We start from the raw sequence: 19,522 nt of genomic DNA on the forward strand, positions 1-19,522 counted from the left end.
CTTTTTAACAATGTTCCTAGGCAGGACAATCAAAGCAATACTTTTTTGCTTTAAAAAACATTTTATTTTAAAATAATTTTTAGATTTACAGAGCCATTGCAGAGATACTACAGAGTTTCAATATGTTCTTTATCAGCTTCCCTTAAACATGTTCACTTTTAACTTTAAATAAATAATACAGTTCCCAAAAGAACAACATACAGATATACTTTTGAAACCAATATGTGCATTTCAGCCAAATATTTTACAAAGTTTAGCATAGTTTTTTTTTAAATACAAATACATCATAGAGAAGTGTAGGCCAGCAGGTAGTATGGTTTAGTATAGTTGGTAGGATAAGGAAAATGCCGATTAGTAATACCATATATGAAAAAGATTGACAGACTTTTATTGGCCTGTAAATTCCTTAGGAGCCAATATTGTGATGTTACTAATAAGAAAAAGGTTTTTTTTTTTTTTTTTTTTGTCTTATTTGGTGTTTAGGCACCATCCTAGAGGATGGACATTGACACAATAGAGAATGTCCAAAGGAGAGTGATTAGAGGGTGAAGAAACCTGAAAACATGTCTCATAAGAAGTGGTTGAAGGAATTTGAGGCAGCTTGACCTATAAAAGAAATGAGGCTGAGAAAGATCGCAGTCCTCAAATATTTGAAGTGCATCCACATGGAGGAGAACAGACTTGTAGTCGTAGCCAAAGAAACCAGGTAGAAACGAGGGCTATTCCAAAAGAAGGAAGGAACTAGAAATGGAAGGAGCTGGAGGTATCCACAGTGAACCCCAGGCATTGAGTTGGAGTCACTACAGAAGGCTGGTCACAATGATGCAAATACTGTCTGGATGGCATCCAGTCTGCTGGGGAATGCAGAGGTGCCTTTTGAGACCTGTAAATCTGACGCGCTAACAAAACTTGCAAGTAGAAATCTCTGTATCTGACAAAATTGGCAGAAATTTTGGAGGCTGCCTCTGAGAAATCCTGATTTTATCTTAATGACAGCCAGATTAAAAATTAACGTATCTAAACCGATAGGGGTAAGATGAGGCATCATTTCTATGGACTGGATAATGAACTGAGTTTCGATATTTGTAAGCTTCAAGAACTATTGAGTTCAGGAGATCTCGAACATAATTGAATGTTAGTAGAAGTCCCAGTCCCTTGATTTCAAAGACACGTCTCTTTGGGCAGGGGTCTTGCATGAAGTCCTTCCCAGAGTCTCCTGAGAACACACCTCCTCCCACACCGACTGCCCCCTCGTCTGGATCACAGCACTCAGGGAAAACCACATCGGGGTCCCTCGGGAATGGGAGTGCTGGGCAAGACTCAACTAAAACCAAGCAAAGGAAAAGAAAAAAGGTCAGTGATAAGTTTTATCTTGTTTTGGTTTTCTTTTTTTTGTTTTCCTGGTGCAGAATGGATGAAGTTGGGTGTGCTTCAGAGGTATAAAAAGTCTGCTCCGTTTTTCTCATAATTCAAATTTTTAGGAACAGCCAGTTTGTGCTTAACCATACTTAATGACTTCTACTCCAACTCTTTTAACAGCTTTCTTCTGGATAAAGCAAGATACTGATTTTTTTTCAACATTTTACTATAAAAATTTTCAAACATACAAAAATAATAAGAAAATTATAGACTTAATACCATAGATCTTCCATCTAGATTCTGCAGTGAACATTGTACTACATTTGCTGTATTATCTACATATTTATGTATTTACATTCATTATATCGGCACATCTAATTTATTCTTTTGTCCATCTGTCAAGTCATCTTTTTTTTTTTTTGCTATATTGCAAAGTAAGCTACAGATATTAGTATACTTCTTGGCTTAATACTTCATTATGTATAATTTTTATGTTTTTTTAAGGTAAAATTTATACACAGTGAACCATTCAGTTACCATTTGATGAGTATTGACAAGCCTATAAACAAGCCTATAAACCTATTGTTTTCTCAGTCCTCAAGACATAAAACATTATCATCAGTTTAGAAAGTTCCTGCTGCCACCGAGAGGCAATCATTGTCCTGATTTTTTCATCATAGATTAGTTTTTTCTGTCCTAGAAATCATATAAAGAAGATGCAGTATATACTCTTTTGAGTGAAATTTTTTTACTCAGGATGTTTTTGAAATTTGTTTTTTAGTAGAAGTGTAATTTATTCCTCTTTATGGCTGAGTAATGTGCCATTGTATGAATACCTCAACATATATATTCTCATTTTGGTGGACACCTAGGCTGTTTCCAGTTTTTGAGGTATTAGGAGTAAATCTGTCATGAGCATTATTGTACAAGTCTTCATGGGCAAATGCCTTCATTTTTCTTAGGTAAATAGCTAGGAATGAAATTACTGAGTCATAGAGTGTATATGTGTTTGGTTTTTAAAGAAATTCTAAGACCTTTTTTTTTTTTCCCCCCAAAAAATGGATGTGTCATTTTATACTTCTACTCACTGTATGTGAGGTTCCAGTTGTTTCACATGTTCATCAACTCCTGGTGTTATCATTGTTTTTATTTTTAACCATTCTAATGGATATTTAATGGTGACTCATTACACTTTGAGTTTGCATTTCCTTGAAATTTAATGAATTTATTGACATGGCTAGATATAGTTCAACTATTTTGCTATTTGTTTTCTGCTTAGTCTATTTTTGATCCTCAGTTTGTCTTTCTTGTCTTATTTTGGATTGTTTACTATTCAAGAAATTCATTTTAATTCATCTACTAAATTCTTAGTGATACCTCTTTGCATCATTTTTTCAGTGGTTATGCTAAGGATTACAGTATATCCTTAAATTTTCAGTGTACTTGCAGTTACTGCACTACTTACATAAAATGTGAGACACTTACATTTATAAGACTGATGTACTTTACTCTTGTCCTTCCTTTATGCTACAGTCATTATATATCTTACATTTTCGTATGTTATAAACCATAATATTATTTGTGTCTTAAAGAATCAAATGTATCTCAATGAAACTAAGAGAAAAAATAGACTAACTTTACCATCCCCACTGTTCTTCATTTCTCTCTCTCTCTCCCACTCTTTCTCTCTCTCTCTGATTCTCTCTCTCTCTCTCTCTCTCTCTCTTTCTCTCCTTTTTATTCTCAAACTGCCTTCTGGTATTACTTTCCTATTTTGCTCTACTAAATTTTATTTTAGGATTTGTTATGGTGCATGTTGGCTGGTGATGGTTTCTCTTAGCTTTCATATTTCTGAAAATATCCTTTTCTTTCATTTTTAGAAGATATTTTCACAGGACATAGAATTCTGGGTTGGTAGTTTTAATTTTAGTACTTTAATGATATCATTCTACTGTTTTCTGGCATCCATTGTTTTAATCATATGTCAGTAGTTTGTATTATTGTTTCTGTGTTTGTAATGTGTTATTTTTCTCTGGATGCTTTCAGGATTGTATCTTTATTTTTGCTTTTCAGGAGTTTGACCATGCTATCCACAGACATGATTTTCTTTGTATTTGTCCTACTTAGGGTTCATTGAGCTTCTTGAATATTGGTTTATGACTTTAACCGCTTGGGGGAAATATTCAACAATTACTTCTTCAGATATTTTTTTCTGCTTCATTCACTGTCTCTCCTCCACTTCAGAGACTTCAAGGCTTATTTGTTATTTACTTGGATATTGTTCCACAGGTACTTACTTAATTTCTCTTTCAATCTTTTCTCTCAGTTCTTCAGGTTGGATAAATTCTATTAATATTTCTTTATGTTCCAGACTCCTCTGTTAGCTCCAGTCTGTTTCACGTCCAATAATTTTTTCCTTTGTGATATTTTATTTTATACTTTCATAATTTCCACTTGAATTCTTTTTAGTTTTTATTTATCTGGTTTTTTTATTTCTCATTTATTACAGGTTTATTTTCCTTGATCTTCTTGAGCACAGTTATAATAGCTACTTTAAAATCCTTCTTTGTGGCTCAGTCAGTTGAATGTCTGCCTTTGGCTCAGTCATGATCCTAGGGTCCCAGGATGAAGTCCATATCACGCTCCCCACTTGGCGGGGAGTCTGTTTCTCCCTCCGACCCTCCCCCTTCTCGTGCTCACTGTCTCTCTCTCTTTCTCTTTCAAATAAATAAATAAAAATCCTAAAATAAAATAAAACCCTTCTTTGATCAATTAATATGTGGATTATTTTAGTCTTCATTGAGTATAAGTCACTCTTTCTTTGAGACTTCGTTAGGCTCAGTGGAGACCAAAATAATGCCTCCTCTCTTGGTCCGTTCTTGCATATCTAGTAGTTTTGAATTCTATCTTGGACATCACAGGTAATATATGGTAGAGATTTTTTGTTCTGTTCTATTCCTTTGAAGAATTGTTGGTGTTAATAGTGGTGGTAATGTGGGCATGTCTGTTAAACGTGCAGTTTACTATTCTACAATCAACTCTAAATTTCAAACCCAAATTCCTCTTCATTGACAGCAGCTTAGAATCTCTCCTCAGTTCATTTAGCTTTAACTGGTTCTTGAATTCATTATCACAGAGAAATAGATTTGGGTAAAGTTTGTATGGTGAATTTGGGGTTTTCCTTCTTTGATTTTGCCTTTTTTTGGTATTTCCTTCCTCACTTTATACCTACTGTGCATGCCCTGACCGCTGGCATAGATCTCTTAGAGTCTCTAAGGCTGTGTGCCTCCTATCCTGACTGGGGCCTGCCCGTATGCTAAAAGAGTAAAAACGGGAAACTCAAGCCACTGCCATTCTCTTCTTGTAAATATAGGCATTCCCCTTTCCAGTTTCTGCCTGGTTTTGATCAATCTCTATCACTTTCATGTTCTTGTTTTTTATAATTTGTCTAACGTGATACTTTTTATCTAAAACTCAGTTGCTACAATAAGAACCATTTGCCATTACAAGTAGTGGAGCCATATCAAGATATAATTTTAAAATGATAGTAAGCACATTTAAGTTTAGCCTCATATCTGGTTTCCTCTTCCATTTACAAAACAACAGAGCTCAGTGCTTATTTACTAAGGGGAAATTTGAACTATAAGGAACTTATGCATATTGTAAAGTAGCTTTAGAGAATGTTGGCTATGGTGCTTCAGCTTACTTAGTAACTAAAACTAGGGTAACAAAGTGTTACCTAAAAGACCTCTTTGGTGGACTGAAGTTTATGTAAGAAGTATGTAAGAAGAAGTTGTAATTAACCTGATATAATCGTACATTTGTATAGAAAAATTTCAAGAATTCTCAAAGACATATAAAGAAGTATTTTTTCTCCTAAATATTTAAACATTTCTTTCCTAATCTTGTTGAAAGCTATTGCATTAATCCGTGACATCAGAATAATGTCCCACTTTAAAGCTATTAATTATTTCTCCATTCACCCACATCTTTCTACATTCAGATTCTTGCTGTGTTTTCATTTTTACTCCTTGGAAACTTCCACTATGGTGGTAACATGGTATGATTCATTCCACACGAAATAAGAAAGCCTCTATATAACAACTGTGTGTCCTAGAAGCCAAGAAATCTGATGGATAGCCATATTCTGATAGTGTCACTATAATCTTGAGCAAGTCCTTTATCTTTACTTTCTCATCTATAAAATGGGGTGGGACTTGGAAACGTTTAGAATGGATGATATCTTACATTCCTTCCAGATTTAGTAATGTACGAATCCTTAAAATTAGTGATTCTCTTGTCTTCTCCTTAAGTACTTTTTCTAGTTTTAATTTTCTTAAAGAAAAGTTTTCTAGTTATATAGAACTATAGTTTTATTTATTTATTTATTTTTTTTTTTTTAAGATTTTATTTATTTATTTGACAGAGAGAGATCACAAATAGACGGAGAGGCAGGCAGAGAGAGAGAGAGAGGGAAGCAGGCTCCCTGCTGAGCAGAGAGCCCAATGCGGGACTCGATCCCAGGACTCTGAGATCATGACCTGAGCTGAAGGCAGCAGCTCAACCCACTGAGCCACCCAGGTGCCCTAGAACTATAGTTTTAACAATTAACATCTCAATTAAAGTTTGAAATGAGAAAATTAACTATTAAAATTAAATTAATTAAATTAAAATTAAATTTAACTGTTAAATTAAATTAATTTAATTAAAATTAAAATTAACTATACTAAATATTGTAACCTTTGGCCAAAGAATGGCCCACCTTCATCCAAAAAGACATCCTCCATAAACATAAAACTCTGGGAAAGCTATGTGTACAACAGTGAATAGAAGGAAGTCACTTGCCTTGCCAGTCAGATTATATATCAGCCTTTGTGGTCAATGAGTAGTAAAATTATTAGTAATAGTAGTTTAACTTTTCATTTGTTCTGATCTGAGATATGTGTTACTCTGTAAGAACGAATGTTTCAAGTTTAACGAAAGATCTAGCCCACCGTTATGTGGAAAGAGTAAGTGGCAATTATCTGAGATTCCAAGTCTTTCTTAAATTTGGATTTCCCTGGCAAGAGAAAAGCTGAGAAAGGACAGGACGATTTAACTTGGCAACAATTTTTTTAAAAAGTCAGGACAGGTACAGGCATGTGTAAGAGATCCAGCAGCGACAGAAGTTTCAATATAGCTTCCTTGGACCACATTTGATTTACCAATTCATCTTTCCCATTCTGAGTGTGCCAACACTTTATGATATCTTTATGTTTAAATTTTCAAAAATGAAACCTATTTGACAAAATACTGAGTCCTGTTGTCTGAAGAGTGCTGAAATCTCTGCCAAAATAGACTATTTCCTTGAGCAAAGTGCAGGCTGCCTGGTAAAGTTCTTCCTCAGATGTCAGGTCCTCTTCCTCTCGCCTGCATTCATACTCTGTTCTTGCTTTCTTCCACTTTATGTATGTCTCTTCGTCCAAAAGCTGATGCTTGGTACAGGAAGGTGAAGTATCTTATGGAATCCTCCATATTCCTGGATTTGAGCACCATGGCTCTACTTATCCTTGCTGGCTGATGCCAAGTAAAATGTCTCAGTAGTTTGAACTCTCAGCTGTGGTCCAAGAAAGCTCTATTGAAACTTCTGTATGAAATGCTAGAGTTGCTGCTAAGTTAAAATTCTCAACCTGGTATGAATTTTGGATTTGAATGGATTAAAAGTACCTTGGTGAAGGCCTGAATGTTGGCAGAAATATGAAGAGATAGGTTGAGGTGGCAGCAACACTGGAAATACATCATTTCGGATTTAAGAGTTCCCTTCAAAGAACTCTGGGCAAATCAAGAAAGTGTAGGAGTGTGTATGGTAACTGCATGCTATTTACAGTTACTTAATTCTAGCAAATAAACCTGAAATTAGCAAAATAGAAAATCTAACGTTTTTCACAAAATTGGATATTTCCATTTTTATGTTAGCTTCACCTTTTTGTCAAAGAGCACAATTCAGCTATAAACTTCTAGCTTATGCTTCCTTCCATGTTCTGAAATCCTATTTGATTACCATGCCAGAGACTCTGAGAGATTTTGACCTAAATGTTCTATGGTTTTGACAAAAACCAAATTCATTGGGGAAAGTAAGGAAGAGGAGAATCTTACACTGACCGTGGAGGAAAGAAATAAAAAACAAACCTAAGTTGCAAGGATAAAGGAGATGCCACAGAGGAACTTCCCACCCAACATAATATGCAGGATGCTGACCCTCTTGACACCTCTCTTCTGTATTTCCATTGGGAAACTTAACTCTAGATCCAGCTAAATATTTGCATTCATTTCCACAAATGGATAGAATGCCTCAACCATTAATGAGTCTCTATTAGTCCTATTTATCTTTTGAGGTCAAATGAACACAGAGAAGAGCCTGTGCCTTTATCGGGTACCTGATAATTGCATTTCCAACTGACACAAAGTACTTGGAATAAGAACCAAGAAAGCACTCAAAAAAAAAAAAAAAAATCCTGTGTACTTTTGTATCAGTGCCAAATGAAGGGTTAAGTTAACAATTTGTGTTGTTGTGGGCATTGCAGATCTATTATTAGGGTATTGTTGGAATGAAATTGAGAAAGATATTCTAAAGTAAATTCCTGTTGGAATGAAATTGAGAAAGATATTCTAAAGTAAATTCCTATTTGACTTCTTTCAGTATCTTGTTAAAATAATAAAAATAATCAAGATCTGCTTTGTTTTATATTTCACATCTTATTTCAGGTTCAGCTTGGATAATTAGCCAATGCTCTCATTTAATCAGAATTTTCAAATTTTATTACTAGTTATAGGAAAAGCATGCACAAGGTACAGAAAACACATTTGAAAAGTACAGAAGGATATATAGTGAAAAATGTCTCTTCTAATCCATGTCCTTTAAACACCCAGTTAGACTCCAAGAGATAAGGTATTACTATTCCTGATTTTTAGTATACCCTTACAAAAAATAGTCTATGTTTGAATAATTATGTAGTGTTCAGCCTTTTTAAAAAATCAGTGGTAACATAGTACCACTCAGTAGGACACCTTGCATTTTTTCACACCATACATCGTAGAGATAGTTACATTGGAGTATATATGGAACTCCCTTGTTCTTTTTGGTACTTACTATAGTTTCTGTTTCATTAAATGGATATACCATAATTTATTTTAGTGTTCTCTCATTGATGAACATTTAGTTTATCAATCCTAAGTGTATATATACAGTGAGTTCTGCAGTGAGTGTGTGTGTGTGTGTGTGTGTGTGTGTGAGAGACTCTGATAGATATATAGATATAGATCTATAGGTATATAAAATTTTATAACTGTGTAATATATCTGTAGGATAAATTCTTAGATGTGAAATTGTGTCAAAATGGTTGTACATTTTCACTTGATAAGATTTTGCCAAATTACTATCCATAAAGGTCCTATTAGTTATACTCCTACAAGGAATTATGAAATTGGTAATTGTAGTAATTATCAGAAAAACAAGTAATGATTATGTGACCATGACTGACTTCTAGAATACAGTTAGAGTTATACACACACTACTATTTCTTTCTCTTGATTCTGTAATGTTAATGACTGGCATCTGCCATCCATTGCAGTAGAAAACAACTATAATTATTATCCCCATTTTACAGTTGAGGAAACCGAAGTGCAGAGATATTATATAACCTGACAGAACTGGTAACGGATAGGCTCTGGATCAGGTATTTGGGAAACCAGAGCCTGCAAGTGAGCCATGAGACTATCTTGTTCCTATTGAGGTTTTAAATTTTTTTTAATTGAAATTCAATTAGCCAAGGTATAGTACACCATTAATTTTTGGTACAATGTTGAGCGATTCATTACTCCAGCGATTCATTACTCCACACTGATTCATTACTCCAAGTACTCCATTACTTCATGTTAACCCAGTCTCATCATATTTAAATCGTATTACATACATTTCTTAAGCTGGTATCCATACTGTCTTTGCAAATAGTCCTTTTCTTCCATGTGTCTTTTTATACTTTCAAACCTGCCTTTTACACGTGAGGCAGATTAAAATAGAAAGGTTTTGTTTTATTTTATTTTTGCCCTGAGGACACCTAGAAAATTAGAAACCAAGTTAAAATGATTGTCTGTGACAGCTCCAGTATTATAAATAAATATATAGCAATTTCATATTTTTCATTTTAAAACTGATGACCCTCAAGTTATTTCAGAAATATTCCCAACAAGCTCCCAAGAAACATTTATAATAATAAATGTTTAAGTGTTTTTTTAAAAAAAAACAGCTTCCTGCAGTTCTGTCAGCACTCCCCCATGACAATTCTCATCTGCACATGAGTGGCTCTATTCTCCTGGACCTTGACGTGCGGGCCTAGGTGAAATATTGTGGGCATAAAAATTGCATTTGGTAGGTCTGCTACGAAGGGGTCACGTCAAAGTCATCTTTGATTTGTTAACGCAATCTTTTTTTAAACGTTTTGTACGGCAGCAGGAACGTGCATCCTGGAGTGGGGGGGGGCGGAGGAGAACATCCATTTTATAAAAGTTTATTTTCATATTTTACACACTGTAGTTCTGTTGTGTGTTTTTGATTTAGTAACAATTTATGTGTTTTTCTGTCACAGAGCACCGCGGCCTGTGGTGTTGAGGCTCACAGCGATGCCATCCAGCCCTGCCACATCAGAGAGGCCGTTCGACGCTATGGCCACAAGATTGGCCCCCTTTCCCCATTCACAGTACGTAATAACAGAGTTATAAAAAGTTATATTTATAATCTGAAAGAATTTTGATTTTCAAGTGGTCAAATGAAGAAGCAATGGAATTGTTGAAAGCAATTTGTGGTGGCTGTAATTTTGTTGTATAAAAGTGGCATAATTCTCTTGGGAAATAAAAGTTAGTCATTTTTGTCTCTTTTTGGAAGGACGAATTTTTTTTTCTACAAAATATTATTTTCTTTCAATTACAAATTATGCTTTTTTTTTGCTGGGGCTTATATTTTCTGTTTTTCAAAGCTTAGGTTTATAAAACTTTTTTGTCAAATTATATGTCTCCAAATATTGCTAGAAGCACTTTATATTTTAAAATCGGTTAGATTGGCAATACCACTTCTATCAGATGTTCTGCTCCTAAACCTACTCTGAGTTGGAAGAAGAAGAAATGATTTTGTCACTGGCTTTGAAGTAGGCTGAAATGCAGATACTCTTTCATATCTTCAGATGGTTTTAAAGCTTATAATCAGGGTTTATTGTTGTTGTTGTTGTTTTAATGGAGAATTAAAGACTTTATATTTTAATAGCCTAAGGAAAGTGTGTGTGTATGTTCATGCACGTGTGTGTGTGTTTTAATTAAGTGCTCTTGTGGCCCTTTTTAAAAAAACCTTTATTCATGTTAATAGAACTTTCTTCAAGTCTTTGTTTATGAGGCATTGGTTTGATTTTCAGAAAGTGAGGTTGGATTTAAGACTGAGTAACAGTAGAATTTATTGTCGGTTTGCTTTCTTCTTATTCACTTCTGCTTTTCTACACCAAAGCAGAGTATATACATATAACAATATATATGTATATACACATACATGCATACGTAAGTGTAACAGAGTGTATGTTTTCTTCTGAGAGAGAAATTTTCTCCTGGATTTTACTGTGACCTGTTGATAGAAATCTTGATTTCTTCTTCATTAGATCATCTGTTTTTCCCATTTTTTAGTTAAAGGGAATGCTTTTTTTCCATTCTTTATTGTCATTAGTTAATTGTATGGATTCTCATTGTTACAGCAAGCATGTATCAGAAGCCTTTTGTGTATGTCTTCAGAAGCTTTTTGTAATGATAAGTATTATTTTCACTTTTGTTTAGTATTAAGAATCTGTCTTCTATCTTATGAGAACATGATTTCAATACTGCTGATGAAAGCACTATATCCTTCTGCATGCGTGTTTTTAGATGATTACAATTGAAAGGGCAGAATGAAATCAAGCATCTCTTGTTTTATTTTTTTCTCCATGATAGGTGAGACTACTTTTAGTGATGAGTCAAAAGAAAGATGAAATTTACAAAATAGGAGATGATTGATAGCATTTAAAAACAGCTGTCTTCTGACAAAGGATTAAACATATCAAGTCCACATTTAAGAGCCAACTAATAATAATAACTAAAAGGTTGAGGCATTGGAGTGGAGAGAGAAGGAAAAAAAGGTAGTGTTGATGTAGAGAGTAGAAGTAGAAGTAGAGAGTATCAAGGGGAAGCTGGTGTTTTGAGAAAAAACCTAAAATGGTAACTAAAATAATGGATAAAATTATATAACAGAACATGTATCTAATATAAGGAGAAAATCTTCCATTCATAAGGTCTTTGGTATTTCCTCAAAAGGAGGTGATGGTGGCTCATTCATTCTTCCACGTTTTTTATACTTAACTACACTGGATGGATCACTTAACCATCTTGGTTGAATGCCATTGTGTGTGTGTGTGTGTGTGTGTGTGTGTGTGTGTGTGTGTATACACGTACTCATTCCCTCATGTCTAACTGGTACCCTGTTACCCGTGCAAGGTTACTTTGCTAATCTAAAATTGTGGCATATGGTCAGAAAATGTACTTTAAACTAGTTCAGATACAACTTAAGCTAATTTTTATCTAATAAGCATATAACCAATATGATTTTTAAGTTAATGATACAATTTTTAAATGCTTAATTTAAATAGATCTGGAAAAATAGAACCACTACCAGAACACAGGAAGTGGTTAAAAAAATCATCAGAGAGGGGCACCTGCATGTTTATCATCCCCTGGAAAGGACCCAGCTTGAGAGGTCTGCTTCATTACCTTGGGCCGTACTAATTTGTCCAGGCTACAGGACTGAATGTGCTTACTCTACTTTATATCATGATTAATATGATCAGGGAAATACAGTTTCATGGTATACATTACAGTACATAAATCTGCCCTTTATTTTTATTGAAGTATTGTTGACACACATAAGCTTGAGGCATACAGCATAGTGATTCCACCTCCCTATATATCACGCTCTGCTCACCACAAGTGTAGCTACCATCTGTCACCGTGTGACACTATTATAATATCATTGACTATATTCCTCATGGTGTACCTCTCATAAATCTGCCTTTTAAATTAGTTAAAAATTCACTTTAAACTGGGAGAGATTTTATCATACCTAGACTGAGTATCTGTATCCGCCATGGCTCCCACATACCTTCAACTTTCTCAAAGGAGTTGCTTCTGTTGTTGGGGGATGCTCATGTCCCATTCCCTGATGCCCACTCCCAGAGATAATACTTCATGCTGCACTAGGAACTCTTTGCTACCTGGGCTTTGAGCTGCAGCTTGTAAGAAGAGAGGAGGCATATTGACTGCCTCTATAGTAACCCTAGGTTGAGCCCTAAATTTTCATACAGCAAGGCTGAGCTCAGTTACCTCCAGCATAACACTTCCTGTGTAAACTAAAATGCTCATGAACAACTCATTTATGTATATGAAACATAGAGATTGTCTATGCTCCTTGTCATTCCAAATCTGAAGTGCTTGTCTGGTGTAGATATATATGTGATATCTAATTTAGAATATCCAAACTTGGTTTGTATGTAGGAATTCCCAGTAATTAGAAATTGATTTAGAGAATTAAAGTAACAACCAATAGGTTACACAGAAATTTAATTCCAATTTCAACAAAAGAGCAGTAAAAATCTGCTTTTAGTGAGTCATCATCCTGTCTTCCACCATATTATGACTGTTGATATAATTTTGTACAAAATCCCAACTTGATCAATTTCAGAACTGCAGTTCACTGCATAAAGAATTATGAGTTCTTCACCTTGGTTATTAGTTGGAATGAGAGAAGAAAAGAATGATTGAAGCCCTGTTAGGTGGAGGGGAGGAAGAAGAGGTGCTGGCATGGAGAGAAAAGGGGCGGAGAGCCGAAACAGCCTGGCTGTGAGGACGTGCGTGTGGTGGAGACACTTGTAAACCACTATCTCTACTCACCCTGTTAGAGCAGTACTGTGTTTAGCTTATTGGTTTTAGTTGGTGATTGCTTCCGGGTTTTTTAATTAATTAATTATTTTTTTTACTAACATATAATGTATTGTTTCGGGGGTAGAGGTCTGTGGTTCATCAGTCTTCCACAATTCACAGTGCTGGTGACTGCTTTCTTTTTACCCTGTTCTCATTCATTCTCAATCCTATGCAGAAGATCAGAGAAAATATCATACCTAAAGGATTGAAATAATTTTTCTGACATTAAGCTATTAATTAGACAAACTGATGGAACCAAGGCTAAAACTCCCAGCTCCAGAATCTGCTCCCTCAATACATTTTTCCAGCTGTCCCCACCCCAAAATACCTGACTTTCTGTGTACACATAGGAAAGAACAGTTTTAAAAACTAATCTTACTTTTTGCCTATTTTTCCTATAACTCTGAAAATCACGTCAGAAAGTGTGATTTGTAGTTGTTACTTTACAGTATGTATGCATCCTCAGATGTCCTAAGTGACTTTGATGCTCCTCATCTTATGTTGTCCTTGCACTCAGAGTAGCTGGTATTTACAGAAGTTATATCGTGTAGTGATTGGCTGCTGATCCTAGAGCCGAATGACCATGGTTTAGATCCCACCTCTGCCACCTGCTAGCTAAGTAGCATTAAGGAAGTTTCTTAAGCTCTCTATGGTTCAGTTTCATCTGTAAAACAGATGTAATAATAGAACATATGATAGAATTTAAGGAGTACTCTGAACTTGATGTGCGATAAGCTCTTTTTGCTTGTTTTTGTTTCAAACTTTTATTTAAATTCTAGTTAGTTAACACATAGTGTAATACTGGTTTTAGGAATAGAATTTAGTGATATATCACTTACATACAACACCCAGTGCTCATCCCAACAAGTGCCCTCCTTAATTCCCATCACCCACGTAACCCATCACCCATTTAACCCATCCCCCTGCCCTCCAGCAGCCCTGTTTGTTCTCTATCATTAACAGTCTATTTCCTGGTTTGCCTCTCCTTTTCTTCCTCCCCCACCCCTGCCATGTTCATCTGTTTTGTTTCCTAAATTCTATCCATGAGTGGAATTACATGATAATTGTCCTATTTGTCTTTCTCTGACTGACTTGGTTCACTTAGGATAATACACTCTAGTGCTATGCAAGTTGTTGCAAATTGTCAGATTCTGAGGGGTTTTGATGGCTGCATAATACTCCATTGTGTGTGTGTGTGTGTGTGTGTGTGTGTGTGTACCACATCTTTATCCATTTATCAGTTGATGAATATTTGGGCTTTTTTCATAATTTGGCTGTTACTGGTGATGTAAACATCATGGTGCATGTGTCCGTTGGAATCAGTATTTTTGTATTTTGGGTAAATACCTAGTAGTGCAACTGCTGTGTCATAGGGGGGTAGCTCTATTTTTAACTTTTTGAGGAATCTCCATAACGTTTTCCAGAGTGGCTGCACCAGTTTGCATTCCCACCATCAGTGTAAGAAGGTTCCTCTTTCTCTTCATCCTTGCCAACATCTGCTGTTTCCTGTGGTGTTGATTTTAGCCATTCTGACCTGTATGAGGTGGTATCTCATTGAGGTTTTGATTTGTATTTCCCTAATGATGAGTGATGTTGAGCATCTTTTCATGTGTCTGTTGGCCATCTGGATATCTTCTTTGGAAAAATGTCTGTTCATGTCTTCTGCCCATTTCTTACCTGGATAATATGTTGTTTGGGTGACATGTGGTAAGCTCTTAATAAATTATACTAATAATAGTGGAAATAGTAGTGGTAGTAGTAGTAGTAGTAGCTGTAGTATATTTTCTGAAAGGTCTGAAATAGGAATACAAACAGACTGAAATAGAAACCACTCCCCCCACCACCCAGTCACACAAACACACACACAAAAACACAGAGGTTACACTTCGTGATGCCAGAAGAAACCGAAACTTGAGGGGCGCCTGGGTGGCTCAGTGGGTTTAAGCCTCTGCCTTCGGCTCAGGTCATGATCCCAGGGTCCTGGGATTGAGCCCCATATTGGGCTCTCTGCTCAGCAGGGAGCCTGCTTCCTTCTCTCTCTGCCTGCTTCTCTGCATACTTGTGATCTGTCTGTCAAATAAATAAATAAAATCTTTAGGAAAAAAAAAAAAAAGAAACCGAAACTTGAAAAATAATGGGATTTCTTATCAGACTAATTGTTTTTACCATTAAAATTTAAATACCATTTAAAGATGATTATTCCTGAGAATAACTGTGTTGATTTTTATTTTGGGGATTGGTAGTGGTTGAAGAACATTAATGACATTGTCACCTTAAAAATAAGGTCTCAAGAACCGAATTGCATAGTTGTCACTCTGTTTTTGCATACTAGCTAGATTTTGCATACTAGCTCTTATAAAACAGAAATCTGAAGAAAAAAATGTCATGGTCTCAAATTTATAAAGCTTCATCCAATTCAACTTATATAAGTTTGTATATTTGTGTAAGTTATTGAAAAAAATTTTAGAGACTGATGAGTATCTTAAAGTTGGTGATAATTTTTTTAAATTATTTCCTCATTTTTTTTTCTCTCATCCTTTGAAAAAACGCTTCCGTTTTCATAAAGGAAGACATTGGGGGAAAGTTGCTTTCTACCTAAACATGTTTCTCGGAGTTCAGTATCTGGTAATTCCCTTATGCATCCACGCATACATTGGAAAGCAGTTCTATCTTCATGAAGAAAGATCTTGCTTGATAGAAGCTTTCTTTTTTTTTTTTTATTATGATCAGTTAGCTAACATATAGTAGTACATCATTAGTTTTTGATGTAGTATTCAGTGATTCATTAGTTGAGTATAATACCCAGTGCTCCTCACCACACATGCCCTCCTTAATACCCTTAATACCCACCCATTTACCCCTTTCCCCACCCCCTCCCTTCTGTAACCCTCAGTTTCTTTCTTGGAGTCCAGAGTCTCTCATGGTTTGTCTCCCTCTCTGATTTCTTTCCATTCAGTTTTCCCTCCCTTCCCCTGTAGTCTTCCACACTATTCCTATGTTACACATATGAATGAAACCATATGATAATTGTCTTTCTCTGCTTGACTTATTTTACTAACTATAATCCCTTCCAGTTCCATCTATATCTATGCAAATGGTGGGTATTCATCCTTTCTGATGACTGAGTAATATTCCATTGTATATATAAACCACATCTTCTTTATCCATTCATCTGTTGAAGGACATCTTGGCCCTTCTACAGTTTGGCTATTGTGGACATTGCTGCTATGAACACTGGGGTGCACATGCCCCTTCCTTTCACTACATCTGTATCTTTGGGGTAAATACCTAGTAGTACAGTTGGCTGAGTTGTAGGGTAGTTCTATTTTTAACTTCTTGAGGAACTTCCAGAGTGGCTGAACCAGCTTGCATTCCCACCAACAGTGTAAGAGAGTTCCCTTTTCTCCATAGCCTCGCCACTACTTGTTTCCTATCTTGTTAATTTTTGCCATTCTGACTGCTGTAATGAGATATTGGTGGTATCTCATTGTGGTTTTGATTTGTATTTCCCTGATGGGAAATAGTGATGTTGAACTAGTGATGTTCCTAGTGATGTTGAACATTTTTTCATGTGTCTGTTAGCCATTTGTATGTCTTCTTTGGAGACATGTCTGTTCATCCCTCAGTTTTTAAATTTTTTTTTTTCATGGTGTCGATTTCTTCATTTCTTTAGTAATTTTTTCATTTACTGAAAGTAGTGCTGGTATGTTAGAAAATTAAGAAAATATACAATAGTGAAGGGCAAATAAAACTTACTTTATGAAGGATATCAGCACATCCCAATAAAAGGTGGTATAGCAAAAGCTTTAAATGAATTTTCCTATCAGAAATTGATATTTAATTGTTTGAAGAGTACTTTCTTCTCTCAGCCTAAAAATTAAAATGCTTTTGGTAATGGTTTTTTAAAAATATTCTTAGAATTTCCTTATGCATGTTTAGAAGGAAAAAGCATTTAAAATTTTTGTGAATGAAGTGTTTTTCAGGGAAAATAATACTCCAAAGAGTTACCCAGTATACTGATTGTTTATCATGCCGAAGAAGGTCAGACATGTGTTTTATCTAGATCCTTGCTGTTCACAAGCAGTGAATGGTGCCCATGGTTTACTTACTCTGAAGCACATCCAGCTCTCTATGGCAAGTGCTCTATCTGATATAAAATCAGGTGTATAATTTTGAAAGCCAGAAAAAGGAAACTGTGTTCATTGGGTGAGATGACATAATCCAGCGTGTAATGTCTAAATCTATTTTAGCTTCTCCTGAATGATATTCACCTAGAAAAACATGTTAACCCCTCTGAGGTTGCTTGTTATCAGGTGATTTTCTATTGCCCTAGAATAGGGAGACAGTAAAGTTGTTTTTTTTTAAGTGTGGTCATTAACCTATAAAATACCTTCAGCAAATCCTTAGAAGCGAGTCGTGCTTCAGTGTCCATTAGCTGCCTTAAATTCTCAGACAGAATCACAGTATTTTAAAGCCGGCTGAGATTTGCAAAAGCCAGTGAGTCTCAGCATCAGAGAAACTTCACAGTGTACCCAGAGGCACCTTGCGAGGGAGCGACAGGTCTGACCCTGGAATCCGGCCTCCCTACTCTCCGTTGACTGCTCTTCCACTCTGGCCGTTGACTTTGATGCGGGGAGATCTGTTATGGATGCTAGGGATCCTCTCATATCTTTGGTTCTTGAGGACTGTTGGAAATAGACACAGAGGTATCAAAAATGTGACATTTCCTTTAGGAATGCCTCACATTAAGCTTTTAAAAACAAAAGCAGTATAGCAGATTGCTTTGACTATTTTGATCTAGACTTTCGTATTCATCAATAATTCTTACGTCATAATTACGCTAGATTTGCTGGCATTTTATTTGTTCAAACTGGAAAATGAAATGTCACAAAATATTAGAATAATTTTCTAATGTAAATACCAAAGATAAATCGGGTAATAATTCTTAAATATTTGTGTTTTTGACTGGAAGCAAAAATCTTCTCAATAAATTTTTTGGAAGTACTAAATCTATCCTTCTAGATTGGAGCCACATACCATTTTATGGTTGTGGGCTACTGATTCTCAGAAATAAATTAACATATGTTGTATTTATCATATAAGAATAACCTAAAAGTCAGTTTTCTCTAGAAAAATCTGTGAAGCTTTTAATGTAGTTGTTTTTAATTTTGAAATAGGGTGGGGGGATTGCAGTGATGAAATTCATTATGTCAAATTATATGAAATTACAGTTTCTCTAGGTGAGAAAGAGTTGAATATCAGGAATTTCATATGGTTCAACTAACACAGTGTTCCTTTTAGAATTAGTTAGGGAGAAAATGTTTGAAATTTAGAAATAAAGAAGTTGGAAGAGTTTGGCAGAGAAGATCATTAAAATCTGAAATGAGTGTTGGTTGATCAAATAATAATTTACGTACTATTTTAGAAGAAACTTTTCACTTCCATTATGTTATTTATCCTCACAACACAGCAAGATGAGTGTTAATTATCCCCACTTTCTAGGTAGGAAAACTGAGATTTAGAGAAAAATTAAGTAGCTAGGTTAAAATTACATAGTAAGTCCCAGAGCTCTATCTGTGGACAGGAATATTTTGTGGTTCCCTGGACCATGGGCTTCAGTGAAGTCTCACTCATCCTACTCATTAAACTTCCTCTTTGCAGAATGGTCTCTGTTCTCAACTCTTTAAGTAGTCTTAGCCTGGAAACATGCGATCATATTTTCTAAACTACATTGTGTCGAAGGCAAGTGTTCCAAGAGGTGTTAAAAGGTGTTCCATTAGAAAAGGGTTTCTTCATAAGATAGTTCAAAAAATCTGTGTGTTATATCTAGAAGATCCACTCAAAATCTCATTCATTAAGAAAAGTCAAGGTATGGGGTGCCTGGGTGGCTCAGTGGGTTAAAGCCTCTGCCTTCGGCTCAGGCCATGGTCTCAGGGGGTCCTGGTATCGAGCCCCGCATGGGGCTCTCTGCTCAGCAGGGAGCCTGCTTTCCCCTCTCTCTCTGTCTGCTGCTCTACTTGTGATCTGTGTCAAATAAATAAATAAATAAATAAAAATCTTTAAAAAAAAAAGAAAAGTCAAGCTGTTTCAAAAATGAAGTTACAGGTGACATTGTAATATATCCATCACAGTGTCTACTTTA

General features: G+C 35.5%; 1 protein-coding gene across 6 annotated transcripts in view; it reads left to right on the forward strand.

Annotated features, from left to right (window-relative positions):
• The window catches only part of SUPT3H (SPT3 homolog, SAGA and STAGA complex component), a 534,939-nt gene that overhangs the window by 417,802 nt on the left and 97,615 nt on the right, over positions 1–19,522 (forward strand). For all 6 annotated transcript variants that reach the window (XR_004383209.1, XM_032862033.1, XM_032862030.1 and 3 more), the window contains 2 exons: positions 1,186–1,353; positions 9,984–10,094. Coding sequence is in view for 5 of the 6 variants with exons in the window: in XM_032862033.1 (XP_032717924.1) it covers positions 1,186–1,353; positions 9,984–10,094 (279 nt within the window). In the remaining variant the exon portion in view is untranslated. The remainder of the gene's footprint in view (positions 1–1,185; positions 1,354–9,983; positions 10,095–19,522) is intronic.

Source organism: Lontra canadensis, unplaced genomic scaffold (assembly GCF_010015895.1).
Source record: "Lontra canadensis isolate GAN:19392208 unplaced genomic scaffold, GSC_riverotter_1.0 scaffold23, whole genome shotgun sequence".
NCBI classification, from domain to species: Eukaryota; Metazoa; Chordata; class Mammalia; order Carnivora; family Mustelidae; genus Lontra; species Lontra canadensis.